This window comes from Pelobates fuscus, chromosome 8 (genome assembly GCF_036172605.1).
Source record: "Pelobates fuscus isolate aPelFus1 chromosome 8, aPelFus1.pri, whole genome shotgun sequence".
Classification (NCBI taxonomy): domain Eukaryota; kingdom Metazoa; phylum Chordata; class Amphibia; order Anura; family Pelobatidae; genus Pelobates; species Pelobates fuscus.
Window position 1 is genome coordinate 178,046,248 of NC_086324.1, and position 19,921 is coordinate 178,066,168.

Here is a 19,921-nt window from a genome sequence, read left to right on the forward strand (position 1 = left end):
GCTGGAACTATCTCAGTCTTATAGAGTTATGTACTAAAGTGGGAATTCAAAGTGAATTTTATATTTAAGGCCAAAGCAGTCAAACGAGAAGCCTAGCTGACTACGAGAATGCTACCATTTTTGGCTAATATGACCTGAAATTTGAAGTTCCCTTTGAATTTTTACTTTAGTGAATAAACCTGTAAGATCTCAAAATAATGTATTCTATCAATCACATATTCTTTCTCCAGCAGTCTGACACAATTGCTGACTCTCTCTCTCTCTCTCTCTCTCTCTCTCTCTCTGTGACAGTCTGCCCCAGCTTGTGGTGGGGGTGAATCTTGAGGTTAATCTAACCATCTCTGTGCAGAATCATGGAGATGATTCTTACAATTCCCGTGTTCTTATCTCTTACCCTGCTGGTCTATCGTATCGCAGAGTGTCTCTTGAACAGGTAATGTAAGAAGTGAGGTCTCATTTGCCACATTCATAGCGCTCAGAGATTTCTGATCACGTTACATTGTGTCTCACAGAGCAATAAACGTGTCATCCTTTCATGTGCGGCTCTGGATGAGCAAAGACAGGTCAACTGTGGAGTCAACAACCCTCTACTGAGACCCAACACAACGGTAAGAGTTCCAGGGTCAAGAAATCCAGCCTTGAAGAGAACACAAAACCCTAAAGAAACAAGAAAGTTACATTACAGAGCAAGGGGAATAGAGGATGAGTTAGAAAGCTAAGTAACAAATGGGTACTTTAGAGAGGAAATCGGTGAATGGTGGAGATACAGAGCTAGGGGATTAATGGGCAAAAATAGGAAGGAATAGGTGAGTTACAGAAATAGCTGCAGTTCTACAACTAGGATAGTAATGGGCGAGGAATGACGGAGTTACACGGCCAGAGGTAGGTAAGTTACAGAGCCAGGGGAGGAATAGGTAGGTAAGTTACAGAGATAGGGGAGGAATAGGTAGGTAAGTTACAGAGATAGGGGAGGAATAGGTAGGTAAGTTACAGAGCCAGGGGAGGAATAGGTAGGTAAGTTACAGAGCCAAGGGAGGAATAGGTAGGTAAGTTACAGAGCCAGGGGAGGAATAGGTAGGTAAGTTACAGAGCCAAGGGAGGAATAGGTAGGCAAGTTACAGAGATAGGGGAGGAATAGGTAGGTAAGTTACAGAGATAGGGGAGGAATAGGTAGGTAAGTTACAGAGCCAGGGGAGGAATAGGTAGGTAAGTTACAGAGCCAGGGGAGGAATAGGTAGGTAAGTTACAGAGCCAGGGGAGGAATAGGTAGGTAAGTTACAGAGATAGGGGAGGAATAGGTAGGTAAGTTACAGAGATAGGGGAGGAATAGGTAGGTAAGTTACAGAGCCAGGGGAGGAATAGGTAGGTAAGTTACAGAGATAGGGGAGGAATAGGTAGGTAAGTTACAGAGATAGGGGAGGAATAGGTAGGTAAGTTACAGAGATAGGGGAGGAATAGGTAGGTAAGTTACAGAGATAGGGGAGGAATAGGTAGGTAAGTTACAGAGATAGAGGAGGAATAGGTAGGCAAGTTACAGAGATTGGGGAGGAATAGATAGGTAAGTTACAGAGATAGGGGAGGAATAGGTAGGTAAGTTACAGAGATAGGGGAGGAATAGGTAGGTAAGTTACAGAGATAGGGGAGGAATAGGTAGGTAAGTTACAGAGATAGGGGAGGAATAGGTAGGTAAGTTACAGAGCCAGGGGAGGAATAGGTAGGTAAGTTACAGAGCCAGGGGAGGAATAGGTAGGTAAGTTACAGAGCCAGGGGAGGAATAGGTAGGTAAGTTACAGAGATAGGGGAGGAATAGGTAGGTAAGTTACAGAGATAGGGGAGGAATAGGTAGGTAAGTTACAGAGATAGGGGAGGAATAGGTAGGTAAGTTACAGAGATAGGGGAGGAATAGGTAGGTAAGTTACAGAGATAGGGGAGGAATAGGTAGGTAAGTTACAGAGCCAGGGGAGGAATAGGTAGGTAAGTTACAGAGCCAGGGGAGGAATAGGTAGGTAAGTTACAGAGATAGGGGAGGAATAGGTAGGCAAGTTACAGAGATAGGGGAGGAATAGGTAGGCAAGTTACAGAGATAGGGGAGGAATAGGTAGGTAAGTTACAGAGATAGGGGAGGAATAGGTAGGCAAGTTACAGAGATAGGGGAGGAATAGGTAGGCAAGTTACAGAGATAGGGGAGGAATAGGTAGGTAAGTTACAGAGATAGGGGAGGAATAGGTAGGCAAGTTACAGAGATAGGGGAGGAATAGGTAGGTAAGTTACAGAGATAGGGGAGGAATAGGTAGGTAAGTTACAGAGATAGGGGAGGAATAGGTAGGTAAGTTACAGAGCCAGGGGAGGAATAGGTAGGTAAGTTACAGAGCCAGGGGAGGAATAGGTAGGTAAGTTACAGAGCCAGGGGAGGAATAGGTAGGTAAGTTACAGAGCCAAGGGAGGAATAGGTAGGCAAGTTACAGAGATAGGGGAGGAATAGGTAGGTAAGTTACAGAGATAGGGGAGGAATAGGTAGGTAATTTACAGAGCCAGGGGAGGAATAGGTAGGTAAGTTACAGAGCCAGGGGAGGAATAGGTAGGTAAGTTACAGAGCCAGGGGAGGAATAGGTAGGTAAGTTACAGAGATAGGGGAGGAATAGGTAGGTAAGTTACAGAGATAGGGGAGGAATAGGTAGGTAAGTTACAGAGCCAGGGGAGGAATAGGTAGGTAAGTTACAGAGATAGGGGAGGAATAGGTAGGTAAGTTACAGAGATAGGGGAGGAATAGGTAGGTAAGTTACAGAGATAGGGGAGGAATAGGTAGGTAAGTTACAGAGATAGGGGAGGAATAGGTAGGTAAGTTACAGAGATAGAGGAGGAATAGGTAGGCAAGTTACAGAGATTGGGGAGGAATAGATAGGTAAGTTACAGAGATAGGGGAGGAATAGGTAGGTAAGTTACAGAGATAGGGGAGGAATAGGTAGGTAAGTTACAGAGATAGGGGAGGAATAGGTAGGTAAGTTACAGAGCCAGGGGAGGAATAGGTAGGTAAGTTACAGAGCCAGGGGAGGAATAGGTAGGTAAGTTACAGAGCCAGGGGAGGAATAGGTAGGTAAGTTACAGAGCCAGGGGAGGAATAGGTAGGTAAGTTACAGAGATAGGGGAGGAATAGGTAGGTAAGTTACAGAGATAGGGGAGGAATAGGTAGGTAAGTTACAGAGATAGGGGAGGAATAGGTAGGTAAGTTACAGAGATAGGGGAGGAATAGGTAGGTAAGTTACAGAGATAGGGGAGGAATAGGTAGGTAAGTTACAGAGATAGGGGAGGAATAGGTAGGTAAGTTACAGAGCCAGGGGAGGAATAGGTAGGTAAGTTACAGAGCCAGGGGAGGAATAGGTAGGTAAGTTACAGAGATAGGGGAGGAATAGGTAGGCAAGTTACAGAGATAGGGGAGGAATAGGTAGGCAAGTTACAGAGATAGGGGAGGAATAGGTAGGTAAGTTACAGAGATAGGGGAGGAATAGGTAGGCAAGTTACAGAGATAGGGGAGGAATAGGTAGGCAAGTTACAGAGATAGGGGAGGAATAGGTAGGCAAGTTACAGAGATAGGGGAGGAATAGGTAGGCAAGTTACAGAGATAGGGGAGGAATGGGAAAGATACAGAGTTAGGAAATGAATGGACATTACAGAACTCTTTTTGCGTTTCTCTTTTAGGCTACCTTTGTGGTCAGTTTTCATGTCTCTGCGATGGCCGATCTCGGTAATTCTCTGTCTATGGCAGCCAGTGTTACCAGGTAAAAGTAATTTCTGGGCCTGGAGAATGTTAGAGATTACATGCTATATTAGGGGAGTTTATTAACACCATATATGGGGTAAGGGTATTCCATTCTTATTTATCTGAGGAGAAAGTGGGATCAAGAGACAGCTGACTGTAATGTCATGGGATCTGGAAATAGCCAATAGTGAGAATGTCATGGGATACACAGATGGCAAATGGTCAGACAGTTAACGTCACGGGATCCAGAGACAGCCAATGGCCGGATTGGAAATGTCATGGGATCCAGAAACAGCCAATGGTCAGACTGAGAATGTCATAGGATCAAGAGACAGCCAATGATCAGACTTTGATCCACAGACAGCCAATGTCAGACTGGGGATGCCATGGGATCCAGAAACAGCTATTTTCAGACTGGGAATGTCAGGAGATCCAGAGTCAGCCAATGGTCAGACTGGGAATGTCATGGGATTCAGAAACAGACACTGTTCAGACTGAGAATGTCATGGGATCCAGAGACAGCCAATGGTCAGACTGGGAATGCCATGGGATACAGAAACAACCAATGGCTAGACCGTGAATGTCACGGGATCCAGAGACAGCCAATGTCAGACAGGGATCCAGAGACTGCCAATGGCCAGACTGGGAATATCACGGGATCCAGAGACTGCTAATGGCCAGCCAGACTGGGAATGTCACGGGATCCAGACACAGCCAATTGCCAGACTGGGATCCAGGCAGCCAATGGACACACTGGGATCCAGAGACATCCAATGGCCAGATTGGGATCCAGAGACTGCCAATGGTTCACTCCACTCACTGCACCTTCTCTGCGAACCTATCATGATATAGAGTTTGATTGAATATCTCATTACTCTGCCCACAGTGATAATGTAAATGGAACTGAAGTAATGAAATCAGAAGCTCAGCTGAAAGTGGTTTACGGCATCTATGTTACAATAACCAGGTATGTCAGTCCAGCTCTCTACACAGAGAGACTAATATATTTAATACATTGTATATGCGGCTCAGATAGAGGCAGCGCAATGGGAGGAACATGGAGTCTACATTTCCTTTCCTCCCAGGTTCCTCTACAGAAAAATATACAATATTCTAAAACACCCCAAAAATACATTTTCAAAAGGGGTTAATTTGATTGTATGGGAGGTCAGAGCTTACAACTTAAATTCCTCTTTGAAGCTGGGACCCCAACAGAGCTAATCTGTAAGGTGTGAGAAGTCGCACATAAGTGGCCTGGAAGTCAGGTTTCTGTATAAACTAACTCTCTCACTTGCCATATGTCTTGATTCCCTCTTAGGTAAGGGGCCATTTGATATGAACAAGCCTTGTGTGCAGAGTGAGATGGTTTGAGGCGAGATGGCGAGTGCAGGGTCTGAGCAGAGTGAGATGGTTTGAGGCGAGTGCAGGGTCTGAGCAGAGTGAGGTGGTTTGAGATGAGTGCAGGGGCTGACCGAGTGAGGTGGTTTGAGGGGAGTGCAGGGTCTGAGCAGAGTGAGGTAGTTTGAGGAGAGTGCAGGGGCTGAGCAGAGTGAGGTGGCTTGAGGCGAGTGCAGAGTCTAAGCGGAGTGAGGTGGTTTGAGGGGAGTGCAGGGTCTGAGCGGAGTGAGGTGGTTTGAGGAGAGTGCAGGGTCTAAGCGGAATGTGGTGGTTTGAGGGGAGTGCATGGTCTGAGCGGAGTGAAAGGTCTGAGTAGGGGAGTGGTGGGGTCTGAGTAGGGTGATTTAGGGGGTATAACAGGATCTCCATATAACTAGTGGGTTCTGAATTATGTGATTGTGTGCATTATATTTCTACCCAGCCTTGAAGAATCAACCAAAAACATCAACTTTTCATCCCAAGAAATGAATAAGGAATCCAGCACTCGCTACGTGCAACATGTTTACAGAGTGAGAAAGCCTTACACCTTCTAACCATTAATATAATATGAGGCTCCATGCCGTGTGCTATTACTAATACATGCTTCCCTGAATTAATATAAATTAAAGCAGCAATATACTGTCAGCTTATATACACTGCAGTGCTGTACAATACAAGCTAACATACATTAATATGACACTAAGTCCAATTCTTTGGAAGATCCTGGCTTGCATTCGTCCAGGCTTCAGTTGGTGATAAGTATATGTAATAAAACAGAAAATAACCCGAAATAGTGGAGATAACCAGATACTTAGTTTAGGACACACAACAAGGATATGTGGAATCACACTCACATTTGCTAGACCTATAGACCAGCTCTGAGAAAAACAGCGTACAGCGGTATAATCCCCACTCCTTAGAGGTAAGTCTCACAGCATCCAGATGGATATAAAATGGTAAAACATAAAAAACAAACAATAGTGCTTACTGTGTAAAACTAAAAACAGGTAAAAATATAAATGGTAATTTACTCACATTTAGTAGAGCAGTAACACCACTCAAGAGTTGGTGCTTGGGTTGTATGATCCCCACCAAGGATATCATGTTGAGTAGATTCTCCTGAGGGCAATCCTTGCCATGGATTGGATGTAGAGTGGAGTAGAAACCTCAGGAGTTTTTAAGTGTGCCAGGAACAATAAAAAAATAAAGTAATAAAAAGTATAATAAATGGTCTTGCACTTAAAAAAGGGTGTATGCCAAATAAACTACAACAGCAAAAAAACAATGTGAGGAAGGCTGAACTTGATGGACGCAAGTCTCTTTTCAGCTATGTAACTATGTAAAATATTAAAACACACACAATGTGTTTCACCATAAAATGGGCTTCTTCAAGTGTACATTGTAGCGGAGCGCTAGTCCTAGCAGGGACTCTCCTCCACTGGTTACTCCAATATGCGATCAGAAAAAAGTAGAATATTCCAAGTGAACAGCTCAATACAGCAAAGTAATCAAAGAATCTCCTTCCACCTCTCCAGCAACTGGACGACACTCAGCTCTGGGGATATAACTCTAACTATAATTTTAATGGAGCCACATACGGCCTTTTATGAGAATCCCCATGCAAGGGGTTTCCAAACACACAATCCAGGGGCATTCCCCACTGCACCTGAGAGTAAACTGAGACAAAATACACAACATAATTACATTAACTCTCAGGTCCAGGACAAGTATAATACAAATCACCCCAAAACATACAGTTCCCCACAAGATACCCCCTTAAGTCCTATATCCCTGGATAGCCTGGGTCTGAGAGCCCAATATATCCAAAAAGTGCTCAGATCCCACAAACACAGCCGAAACACCACAGGGATATAGTTTAGACCGACCACAAGGTGCCTGCTCAAAAAGGTTTCATGAAATTAGGCTGTGCGGTCAGTCTCTTTCGGGAGTATCAAATAGGTGAAATACAAAATATAAACTGTTCATGCAGACATTATAGCTGTGTATCTTGTTCGGGAGTTTGCCCCCTGCCCCACCGAACGCTACTCTGTTCATCTGAATCCCCATGAGAATAACAGAGGATGGAAGACCCAGCGGTGTTCGCGCCGTCGAGTGACAGATTTTAGTTCCATGCACTCGACAACAAAAGATGGCCGCTGCCATGTTTTCACCCGGCCGACCTCTTGGAATGTTAAGGTTATTGCAGTTGGTGAACAGGGGTTATTGGGGTTAACGAGCGGCACACTCCACATATGGGTGGTCTGGCGTTCGGTAATTTGTTCAGCTGTCGAATAAGACGTGGTATTAGACAGGGTGGCTACTATTTTACCAAACAGCCAGACAAACAGGGGAAAGAACAAGAGGCATCAGGGACTAGGAGCACAAAACATAGGAAATAACGGGGGACAAGCTATGGACAGCCCATAGCAGGAATAAGGGTCTAAGGTCCATTACGCTACATACATAGTATTAGCCTGGCACAGATGAGTTTATATAGGGTTCAAACAATTGGCAAATTGAATAATAAGAGACAAGACTCTAGATTGAGGGTAAAGTAAGAACTGAAGGTTTAATGGAGCATACTGGTCTTTTATACAAGTTTCCCCACAAGGTTACCACTCAGGAGGACCTTGTTGGGCACAGGACATAAAATCAACAAACCAATAAAAAACGTCTTTTACATTCAGACACTCCCAGATACTGTACACAATCCCTCCCCTCTGTTTGGGAGATAATTGAGTTAATTACAGTATCAACTCGATTATCTCCAAACGAAAAAATACAAGTTTTTACCCCTTTTTGGAAACGCCCCCAAAACATATGGGAACCTCATAAACCATATATTCCCTAATCGCCCCGATCTGTTCTGGGGGGAACAACATATTGAAAAATCACCCAGATCGGTTCAGGGTTTCAAGAGTTAGGTGGAAGTCTCTTTTTGACCGACCGCACACATGGTTTCATGCCCAAAATAGTTCCAGAGGATTAGGCTGTGCGGCCGGTCTCTTTTACACAGTCAAAGTCTATTAAAATAGTCGAACATAGCTGTTCGTACACAGAGGCATTGAGTGTAGTTGGTTCGGTAGAATCTAACTACCGAACGGCGCTCCATTCATGCAATTACCGTAGAACAGAACGAGGAGTGGAAGTCCCAGCGGTGTTCGAGCCGTCGAGTGTCCGATTTTAGTTCCATGTACTCGATAATAAGACACCGCTAGCCGCATTCGTATGCCAAGATGGCCGCCGCCATGTGTTCGTGCATACGGTTGCGACCACCCAGACGATCAATTAAAATGTTAGGGAGTTTGTGGTTTTTATTAGAGGTGTTAATAAGGTCGTGAGGTTAACAAGCGCCACGTTCCAGGTCTGGGTGGCCGGTCGTTCGGTAGATTTTTCGTTATTCGAACGGCCAATGGTAAAATAAAATAGGCTTTATTCCATACGAACTTTAGACAAACAGACAATTTCAAACTTTAAAATTCAGGGACAGAGGGTCTGTCACAGAACACATGAGTAAAACATACTCTGTGAAGCACTGCATCACACTCACTGACTTAAGATGGCTGCAATGCTCTCTGAGCTGTGAGTCATCACAGGGGTGGAGCCACTAGTTAAAATGAGAGGGAAGTGAGAGGGCAGTGTCCTACATTCCAGGTATAACAGTATGCCAACAACGTCCCTGACTGTGTGCGTACAACGTCCCTGACTGTGTGCATACAACGTCCCTGACTGTGTGCGTACAACGTCCCTGACTGTGTGCCAACAACGTCCCTGACTGTGTGCGTACAACGTCCCTGACTGTGTGCGTACAACGTCCCTGACTGTGTGCGTACAACATCCCTGACTGTGTGCGTACAACGTCCCTGACTGTGTGCCAGCAAAGTTCCTGACTGTGTGCCAACAACATCCCTGACTGTGTGCGTACAACGTCCCTGACTGTGTGCGTACAACGTCTCTGACTGTGTGCGTACAACGTCCCTGACTGTGTGCGTACAACGTCCCTGACTGTGTGCGTACAACGTCCCTGACTGTGTGCGTACAACATCCCTGACTGTGTGCAAGTGTACTCTGCAAAACTGATGCTGGTCTGAAGGGAAAAGTTGGTTGCACAATTTGCATTTAATTAATCGATAAATTAAAAGCTTATATTAAAATTATTTCATTATTTCATGCCTGCCTAAAGTGTGTGTATGTGTGTGTATGTATATATATATATTTATTTAACATTTTCTGTCATGTTTTCTCCTCAGGTGAATAACCTGGGTCAGCACGCACTTCCCTTGTCCATATCCTTCATGATCCCGCTGAGACTGAAAGATGACCTGCTGTGGGAGAAAATTGTGATTACCAGTTCAGAGGTACTCACTACTACTCTGTACATAGCCAGGACCCCACTCACATCCTCACATTTTAGATAACATGCCGCAGTCAGGTACCTGTGTACCCCACCCCACCAGCCAGGTCAGGACACAATCCTCAACAGAGGACATCATCCGTGAGCACTTTTCTTAGATCCCCGATCACAGCCCTAGCCAGGTCGGCAATTACTTTATCAAACCTACTGGGGCCAGATGTCATGAGATAAATGGTGTAAGATAATGGACGCTATCATTGGGAAGGGGCCACAGAAACGCCAATCAGGGCCAAAACATAATGGACAAAATGTTCTCAATAACGTAATAGGCAACTAAGTCCCAGAGCAAAAAATAAATGTGAAAACGCATCCTATTGTCTGAAGAGCTTGCAATCTAATTTCACAGCTCCTCCTGCACATTGATATAAATTAACGCCTGGATGGCTTGATGTGATTTCATTCCCAGCCATTCCTATTAATATTTGCCCATGTCCATGATAATTGACTTTTCTTGGATAATTCAGTAATTTCCCATGTGCCATTCTGGTATTAGCCCCACCCCCGCAGAGCGCAATCATTGTGTTTTAAATTAATATTATTCTGTTCTCTCCACAGCCGGGCCCTGCGAACTGTACAGTAATAGGAGAGATACCCGCACCAGAGAACAGCCAGGAGCTCCTGAGAGCCCGGCCACTGCTGGTAAAGACCGACTGATGTACTCCTTGTCTTAACCTCACTCTGAGCTACAATCCTCTTTACATTATCTATCCATACTGGAGTTCTACTTACCTACCCACCTCCTCATCAATTGCCACCACATAGCCTTAACTACCCAATCCCCCCCACATCACCTTTACCACCTTTACTAGCTCTTCAAACCACCTTGTTTTACATATTGCTACCTCACATGCCCTCTCTATAAACACACTTAACAGCCGGTGACCACTCATCCTAAATCCACCTCATCATTTACCTCCAACACTACTTGCCACATTCTCACTACCCACCACGTCTTGCTCCCCCTCTGTAACTCTCACTGCATACCCCGCCATCTCTCTCCTTCCCTGGGCCCTTTCTACTTACTTACCCTCACTCACACTCACTGTCTTTATTCAGGACTGCAATGTGACTACTTGCCGCCATTTTATATGTAACATCAGCCACATGGAGATTAGAACCGCGATTACCTTCACCGTAAGCGGGCAAGTAACCACAGCCTGGGCCAAGCAGGTAAGTGACAGGCGAACTAATAGACCATCTCATATCTGGCACAATACAGAGATATCCCTGTACTTCTGGCACAGAGACCTCATACCTTGCTATAATACTCTTTACACTCTGTACAAAACCTCCTCATTTACCCCCTAGGGCGATACACAGACTTTGTGCACTCTCTGTATAACACCTCCTCAGTTACCCCCTGGTGTAATATACCGACTCTGTACCCTCTCTGTATAACACCTCCTCAGTTAACCCCCCTGGTGTAATACACATACTCTGTACCATACCTCCTCATTTACCCCCCTGGTGTAATACACAGACTCTGTATAACACCTCCTCATTTGCCCCCTGGTGTAATACACAGACTCTGTACACTCTCTGTATAATACCCCATCAGTTACCCCCCTGGTGTAATACACAGGCACCCCATACCCATCCTTGTACAGAGGATACAGTATGTAACTGGGTGACATTAATCACACAGTCACAGGATTTACTAAGAACATGCTGCTGAGAGGTCAGAGATTGAGGGAAGGATGAAGATACACTGGGCTAAAGAACAATATCCTTTATTTTCAAACATGGTCAGTATTCCTGCAATAATCAAGGTCTGTTCCCCATTTCTCTCATCCCAGACGGAGCTACCAAAGGTACCCCTCCAGAGTCGGGCAGAAATTGGTTACGATTTCGGGAAATATCAGCACATCCTGGATCAGAATGAGCGTTTCGTCCGAGCACAGGTACAGGATAATGTTAGTGAGCCAAGGTCCACCTGGGTCTATCCAACTTGAAACCACTCCTGGGTCCAAGTCAATTCCTTATTCTGCTCTACAAAGCCTTTGTCACAGCCTCAGTCACAGGAAAGGGATTTCACATCAAAACCAAGGATAGATTTCAAACAAACTCAACATTTTATATATTCAGGTTTCTTTTTGCTAATCTTTCTGTGAAGAAAATTAATTTCAAGCAGGGTTGTTTAGTTTTAAAGAATATCCCAGGTTTGTACCTAAGCCTTTATTGTATAGGGGAGACAGCATGATCCCGCCACCCAGCACCCAGCACCCCTCACCACGTTTTCCTGGGACTGGCCCATTTCCTTTTTGTACACCACTTTGGTCCCAGTGCATCTTCTTATTATACCCATGTAAAAACAAAAAACTGAGACAAGGGTCAGCCACCTATGGCACGTATGCCATTCATGACACTCTTTGCACGGCACTCAAGGCTAGCAGTCAAACAGGATCTGGCCTATCAGGGGTCCCACTGGGACTTCAGATATCTGCTAGTGCAATCTGAGTGGTGATTGCAGGTGGTGAGGAACAATCCTCAATTCACGCATTGGGCACTTAGAGGAAGTGATCTCAGGAAACCTCATTCTAGCAGTTTTGACTGGGAATTTGAGCTGGAGTAGAGCAGCCACCAACAGCTATCACAGCTCCTGACCTTGGCCTGTACCTGGGCAGCCCGGTACCCCCTAGAAACCAAGGAAGCCACCCACACTGCTAGATATATATAGAGCTGCAGAATAAGCCTTCCCATCATACAAATAATAGAAACAGCCTACACACAAACACAACACCACTAACAATCCACATACACACTCACAACTCCACAAGCAACACCACACATACACGCAATGTGACACATAACCCACACACAAAATTGCACAAGCAGCTCCCACAGCCCTTATTCATAGGTAACACCATAAACTCCTCATATAAGTATACAATATTTCAGCCCACATACGCACAAATACAGACTTATAAAGCAACTGTAGCACCACTAAATAACACAAGCACGACATGGCTACATACACACCGTAATTTAAAAAACAAATACAAATAGAACGGGCATACCAAGGGACATCAGGACCTTAATTTGGCACAGTATTACTAAAAGGTTACCTACCCCTGGCCTATGATAAGGAGTAGTGCCTCTCCCCTCTCCCCTACAGTGACCTAGGTATAAGAGCTCCACAAATCATAGCCAGAAATTAATCAGTTAATTTGTTGCAAGGATAAAACAGACACGTGTAACAAATGATAATGTCTGTGGATTTCAGGCGCAGACCACACTCGAGGTGTTCACGGAATATAATTATCTGCCTGTGATCGTGGGGAGCAGTGTTGGGGGTTTGATTGTCCTGGTGTTAATCGCTGCTGGGCTGTATAAGGTAAGCTCCTCTATACAGAGTATAAGGACCAGTCACTATAGTACGAGCTGCTCATGTCTCGCTATTCCTATCCATAGCTGGGGTTCTTCAAACGGCAGTACAAACAGATGATGGATGAGCCAAATACAGAGACCACAGCCAATGAAGAGCCAGGACAAAAACCACAGGAGAACATTGCCCCCGCCTAAACAAGAACATACACCGCAGCCAAAACAGCCAGAATTCTACAAAATGTTCATTTTATTATTCAACTTACTATTTAGTTAGTTAAATGCAAAAATAAGATTTATATTTTACTGTATAGCTGAAGAGATATTATATATAAATATATACATTCAGGAGATGTCAAAGCAAATGCTGGGAATAAAGTATATTAAATTAAATTGTACTCCCCTACTTGTGTAAACTCAAAAGCACAAATATGTTATGATGAATGTCAGTTTATTGACATTTAATTAACACCAGCTTCCTATGCCAGGAGAAATATAAGATGTGAAAAATAGTATATAATAAAGGAGAAACCTATGGCTAGAGAGGTGCAAATGATTGCTGCAAACAGCTTGCACAAAACTTGTGATTGGATGACTCAAGACAATGTGCTACAGCAGCTAAAGAAAGTTAATTTAAACAAAGCTCTGGGTCTTGATGGTATTCACCCACGAGTACTTAAGGAGCTAAGTGTGGAAGTAATTGAATCTCTGTTTCTAGAGGTCTAGATAATACAAATTATTTAATGTGGGTAGAACATTGGCTTAAGATAGAGTACAGAGAGTTGTCATTAATCATAAATCTTCAAGCTGGACAAAAGTGGTAAGTGGTGTCCCTCTGGGTTCTGTTCTGGGACCGCTTCTATTTAACACGTTTATAAATAATTTTGAAATAAGCATTGAAAGTCATGTTTTAGTGTTTGCAAATTGTGAGCAGGATATTGCTTTGCTGCAGAGGGATTTAGATAAATTCGGGGACTGGGTCATGTAGATAAATGCACTTCGGGGTAAAGAATACACAATGCAATTTTGGTCACCTGTTCTAAAGAAGGATATTATGGCAATGGAAGGAGTACAGAGACGAGTTACAAAATTAATAAGAGGAATGAAACATTTTAATTATGAAGAAAGGTTAACAAATTTAAATCTGAGGGGATATGATAACATGAACAAATATATCCGGGGCCAGTACAAACCATTATCTGGAAATCTATTCATAAACAGAACTAGACATAGGATACAAGGTTACACATTTAGACTGGAAGAAAGGAGATTTAGTCTAAGTTTAAGGTAAAAGAGGTTGATTTTTTTAATGTAAGAACAATAAGGATGTTGAATTCTCAGTCTGAAGATGTGGATAAATACTTGAAAAAGCATAATATTCTGGGATATAATTATTAATTAGTGGGGTAATAGCTGCTTGATCCAAGGATTAATCTGACTGCAATTCTGGGGTTAAGAAGGAATTTTTTCCTAGTTTTTTGCAAAATTGGAAGCGCTTAGAAACATAGAATGTGACGGCAGATAAGAACCATTCGGCCCATCTAGTCTGCCCAATTTTCTAAATACTTTAATTAGTCCCTAGCCTTATCTTATAGTTAGGATAGCCTTATGCATATCACACGCATGCTTAAACTCCTTTACTGTGTTAACCTCTACCACTTCAGCTGGAAGGCTATTCCATGCATCCACTACCCTCTCAGTAAAGTAATACTTCCTGATATTATTTTTAAACCTTTGTCCCTCTAATTTAAGACTATGTCCTCTTGTTGTGGTAGTTTTTCGTCTTTTAAATATAGTCTCCTCCTTTACTGTGTTGGTTCCCTTTATGTATTTAAATGTTTCTATCATATCCCCCCTGTCTCGTCTTTCCTCCAAGCAGGGCCGGATTAACATAGGGGCTGATGGAGCTGCAGCTCCAGGCCCAGGCCCATGGAATAGGCCCATTTAAAAAAAAAAAAAAAAAAAAGATTTTTTTTTTTTTTTTTTTTTTTTTACACACTACTCTTAGGTTTGCCACCTGACTGGTATTTTACTGGCACAGCCAGTATTTGAGGCTGCCTGGCCGTGCCAGTATTGCAGTAATACCGGCAATACAAATGCAGGTATTTTTCTCAATATAAACAGAGATTATTCTGCAATACCAGCACCGGCCACTAGGGGTCACTGTGTGTGAAGAGAGGCAGTAATAGGAAGTTACAGCATATCGCTCCCCTGCCGCCCCACTGCCTCAGCACAGAGAATCCAGACAGCAGATCTACAGCTCAGGTAAGTGAGGGATGGGGGGAAAGGCAGCAGGGAGACATGGGGATACTGAGGCACTAGGGGACACATGGGGACACTGGATGACATGTGGGGACACAGACACTTGGGGACACTGGAAAACATGGGGACACTGAGACACTAGGGGACACTGTGAGACATGGGGACATTGGGAGACACTGAGACATTGGGAAATGGAGAAACTAGGGACACAGTGCTGTGTCCCCATGTTCCCATGTCCCCCAGCCTGTGTCCCTAGTGTCTCAGTGTCACCATGGCTCCCAGTGTCCCCGAGTGTCTCAGTGTCCCCGGGTCTCTCAGTGTACTCATGTCTTACTGTGTCTCCCAGTGTCTGTGTCCCCATGTCTCAGTGTCCCTAGTGACTCAGTGTCCCCATGTCTCCCAGTGTCCCCAAGTGTCTCAGTGCCCCATGTCTCCCAGTGTCCCCAAGTGTCTCAGTGAACCTGGGTCTCTCAGTGTACCAATGTCTTACTGTGTCCCCTAGTATCCTAGTGACATGGGGACACACTGAGACATGGGAACACTGGGAGACTGGGGGACTGGGCGACGTAAGGACACTGACGCTGTGATACATAGGGACGCTGAGAGACTGTGTGACTTGCGAGACTGAGACACTGGGAGACAGGGAGACACTGGGAGCAATCCATCTATACAGCAGAATCAAACTGTAAGTAGTTTGTTGGTGATTTTACAGAATTTTCTCTTGTGTCACTCCTTGTGATTTACATCATGTGATGTCACACATAACTAATTAATTATACAAATGATTAAGGCTGGTATTTTTTTCCAAGAAAGGTGGCAACCCTAACTACTCTTCACATACTCTTGCTTAAAGGAACACTATAGGGTCAGGAACACAATTATGTATTATGTTTAACCCCTTAAGGACACATGACATGTGTGACATGTCATGATTCCCTTTTATTCCAGAAGTTTGGTCCTTAAGGGGTTAAACCAACCTCTAGCCCCCCTGGCCCTCTTTTGCCTCCCTAAATATAGTAAAATCTTACTTGTATTCAAGTCTGCAGCTGCAGGCTCTGCCTCTGAACTGACACTGTCTGCTGACATCATCAGAAGTGGTGGTCTGAGCAAATGACAATGCTTCCCCATAGGATTGACTGAGACTGTCAACTAGGCAACATCTCCTCATAAAGAAACATTGATTCAATGCATCTTTATGAGGAAAGTTCAGTGTCTGCATGCAGAGGGTGGAGACACTGAATGGCAGTGCTGCACACTAGGCAGTACTTTCCCAGGAAGCACCTCTAGCAGCCATCTAAGGAGTGGCCATGGGAGTTATGTTCTCTGAAAAGACAGTGTTTACTGCAAAAAGCCTGAAGGGAAGGATTCTACTTACCAGAACAAATACAAATGCTGTAGTTGTTCTGGTGACTATAGTGTCCCTTTAAGTTTGGAAGCTTAAGATAGATGCATGGGAACAAGACTTGTGTGGACAGGCTGACAATAAAATTAGTTTAGATAATGCAGACTTTTGTCTCTCTAACATTGTGGCATGTCCCCTTTCTTCTACACTCACTACATACACCTTTTCTCTGTCCCAGACTTTATACCAGGAGCTTCTGCCTGCTAGTAAGAAGGTAAGGAGAAAGGGGACATGTGAGTGCTAGGGGACAGTCCTTAGAAAGCGTGGAGCGAACACATCATTAGACGCATTTATGTAAAGCTCAGAGCTCAGGTTGCTGCCTGCATTGTATGCCCTTAGTTGGACAGCCTGCATGATTGGTGGGCAGCCGGACATGCATTCATGCCAGGCTGTCCTTCCAATTCTTTGGACAGACATGTCCCCTTTTTGAGCATCTTCGCCCCTTTTGGCAGTTCTGGCCATGTGATTCGCATGCCAGTGGCACACCCTTTTACCCCGCCCATTGACTTCCTGCTTCACTGGACACTGCTGTTAGGGGGTATGGATTTACTTGAAAGATGAAAGCATAAATTAGAGAGAGATTAGCATAGAATGTGTTTTCGTATAGCTGCATCCTTTGAGTTTCCCTCCAATACCATCTCTATCAGATATATGATGCTTGGGAGGTATGATTGTTTTAGTGTTTTTGGTCGATAAGATTCTGTAAATAGGCCCATCATAATTGTCAGCACCAGGCCCACTGGGCTCTTAATCTGGCCCTGCCTCCAAGCTATACATGTTAAGATCCTTTAACCTTTCCTGGTACGTTTTATCCTGCAATCCATGAACCAGTTTAGTAGCCCTTCTCTGAACTCTCTCTAAGGTATCAATATCCTTCTGGAGATACGGTCTCCAGTACTGCATACAATACTCCAAGTGAGGTCTCACCAGTGTTCTGTACAATGGCATGAGCACTTCCCTCTTTCTACTGCTAATACCTCTCCCTATACAACCAAGCATTCTGCTAGAATTTCCTGCTGCTCTGTTACTGTCAGGGGTCCACGGGCGGCTAGTAGGGGAGGCTGTTCGCAGCTCGCAGCACTCACCCTCAGTCCATCGCCGCCCGTGGTCTCCCCTCCTCCTACCTGTCGGCGAGCGGCGTCTCCTCTCCGCCGCTCGCCGCTCGCATCCGTCACGCCTCCCAGCGGCAGCATGTATAACGCTGCACGCTGGAAGGTCGTTGATTTATGCAAACGCCGGGGTCACGTGAGTGACCCGGCGTTAAAGCAACAGTACCACAATCACAGTGGGAGGCTTAGATATCTCCCACGTGTGATTGTTAATTCTGATTGGAAGTTATCCAATCAGAATTTAACCTAGGGTATTTATACTCACCTTTCCTGTTCCTCCCTGCCCTGTTGTGGTCTTTGCTGTATAGTATTGATTCTGAACTTGTGATTTCTGGTTACGTACTCTCTGGCTTGTTAATCTGACTCTGTGACTTTCTCCTACCCTTTGACCTCGGCTTGTTTATCGTTATCCTGTTTTCTGGTTCCCCTGACTCGGCTTGTCTCCTGACTATTCTGTGGGTGCTTAGCCCGGCCACTCTAAGGTCCGGTACGGCACCTTTTCTGTGTGTGTGTGTGTGTCTGTTAGCGTGTTGGGTTCCCGGAATCGTGACATTACAACAGGGCCATTATGGAACCTGCTGACATTCCACAGCTCCTAGTTAATCAGGAGGCTAGAATGGATGGTTTAGACCATCGTATGGATCAGTTTGCCCAGGCTTTACAAACCATACTGGCTCGTACTGCCCACTTGCAACCTGCCGTTCAAGAAGTTGTTGCTGCTGGGCCAGAACCCAGCCCTGATCCGGTAACCGCTCCTGCTCACGTGGTTCACATGACGCCACCTCAGCGCTATAGCGGTGATCCAGCATCGTGCCGTGGTTTCCTCAACCAAATTGATATTCATTTGGTGATGAATCCGCGCTCATACCCCACTGACAGAGCCAAAATTGCTTTTCTGATCAACCATTTGTCAGGAAAAGCTCTAGCATGGGCCAACCCCATGTGGGAGAACACGTCCCCAATGTCCTTTGCAGACTTTCTAACAGCTTTCAAACGTACGTTTGATCAGCCCGGCCGGGTTGCTTCTGCTGGCAAAGCTCTGCTTAGGATCCGACAGGGCAGTAGATCAGTAGCGGATCATACCATTGAATTCCGCACTCTGGCAGCTGAAGTGGTTTGGAATAACGACTCCCTCGTAACAGCTTTTCAGGAGGGTTTGGCCGCTTACATATTAGACGAAATAGCATCCAGGGAATTGCCTATTCTTCTGGATGATCTAATAGATTATATAATTCTAATTGACAACCGTGTAAGAGAGAGGCGTAGTCAAAGAAGAATGAATACACAGGGGTTACCTGCTTTACCCAGTACTGCACTACTAGCATTACCTCCCCCTACTCAACCACCTCCCGAACCCATGCAATTAGGTGCTGTAGGCTTATCTGAAGCTGAAAGGACATACCGCAGAAGGGAGGGTTTGTGCCTTTATTGTGGTAAGAGGGGGCATCTCCGAAGTAACTGTCCTAGTTTGCAGGGAAACTACAGCACCTAAGGCCTAGAGAGGGGTCGGCCTCGGGTGTTATGGTTTTTTCCCCTCATGTGTCCATCTCCAGACCATTCATTACGGTTACTCTTTTGGTCAATCAAACCACGATTACAACTAAAGCCTTGATCGATTCAGGTGCTGCAGATAACTTTATCGATGAGAACTTTGCTAAAACCGCAGCCTTGAATCTGATCCAAAAGGCCACACCCTTGGCCGTTGAGGCCATAGATGGTAGACCACTTGAGAAACCCCTGGTGACCCATGAGACCCAAGAAATGGTAATGGCCGTGGGTGCCTTACACAAAGAAAGGATAACCTTCCAAATAATTGACTCCCCTACAGCTTCCATCATACTGGGCTTCCCTTGGTTAGTCAAGCATAACCCGGTACTTGATTGGGGTTGTTTGGATATACTCTCCTGGGGGGAATCCTGTCAACGAGACTGTATGGTCCGTTTACGTCCCGTTTGTTTACTCAATGTCCCTACAGCTAAACCCCTTTCTGTTTCTGTCCCCCCTGTCTATGCAGACCTCGCATTGGTCTTTGAAAAAAGGGAAGCTGATAGACTACCCCACATCGGGATTATGATTGTGCCATAAACCTGTTACCTGGAAAGATGCCTCCTAGGGGCAAGGTCTACCCGCTTTCTGAGAAAGAAAACCAGGTCATGGAGGAGTACATACAGGAATCCTTATGTAAAGGTTTTATCAGAAGGTCCTCCTCTCCGGCTGGTGCTGGTTTCTTTTTTGTTGCCAAGAAAGAGGGCGATTTAAGGCCATGTATAGACTAT

General features: G+C 44.8%; 1 protein-coding gene across 1 annotated transcript in view; it reads left to right on the forward strand.

The window, feature by feature from the left end:
* The window catches only part of LOC134572093 (integrin alpha-M-like), a 154,124-nt gene extending 140,859 nt beyond the window's left edge, over positions 1–13,265 (forward strand). Inside the window, exons 20-30 of the mRNA XM_063430908.1 lie at positions 292–433; positions 513–608; positions 3,697–3,776; positions 4,644–4,724; positions 5,577–5,664; positions 9,385–9,492; positions 10,104–10,187; positions 10,605–10,718; positions 11,345–11,449; positions 12,772–12,882; positions 12,960–13,265. Coding sequence (XP_063286978.1) covers positions 292–433; positions 513–608; positions 3,697–3,776; positions 4,644–4,724; positions 5,577–5,664; positions 9,385–9,492; positions 10,104–10,187; positions 10,605–10,718; positions 11,345–11,449; positions 12,772–12,882; positions 12,960–13,070 — 1,120 coding nt within the window. The 3' untranslated portion in view covers positions 13,071–13,265. The remainder of the gene's footprint in view (positions 1–291; positions 434–512; positions 609–3,696; positions 3,777–4,643; positions 4,725–5,576; positions 5,665–9,384; positions 9,493–10,103; positions 10,188–10,604; positions 10,719–11,344; positions 11,450–12,771; positions 12,883–12,959) is intronic.
* Positions 13,266–19,921: the final 6,656 nt, after the last annotated feature.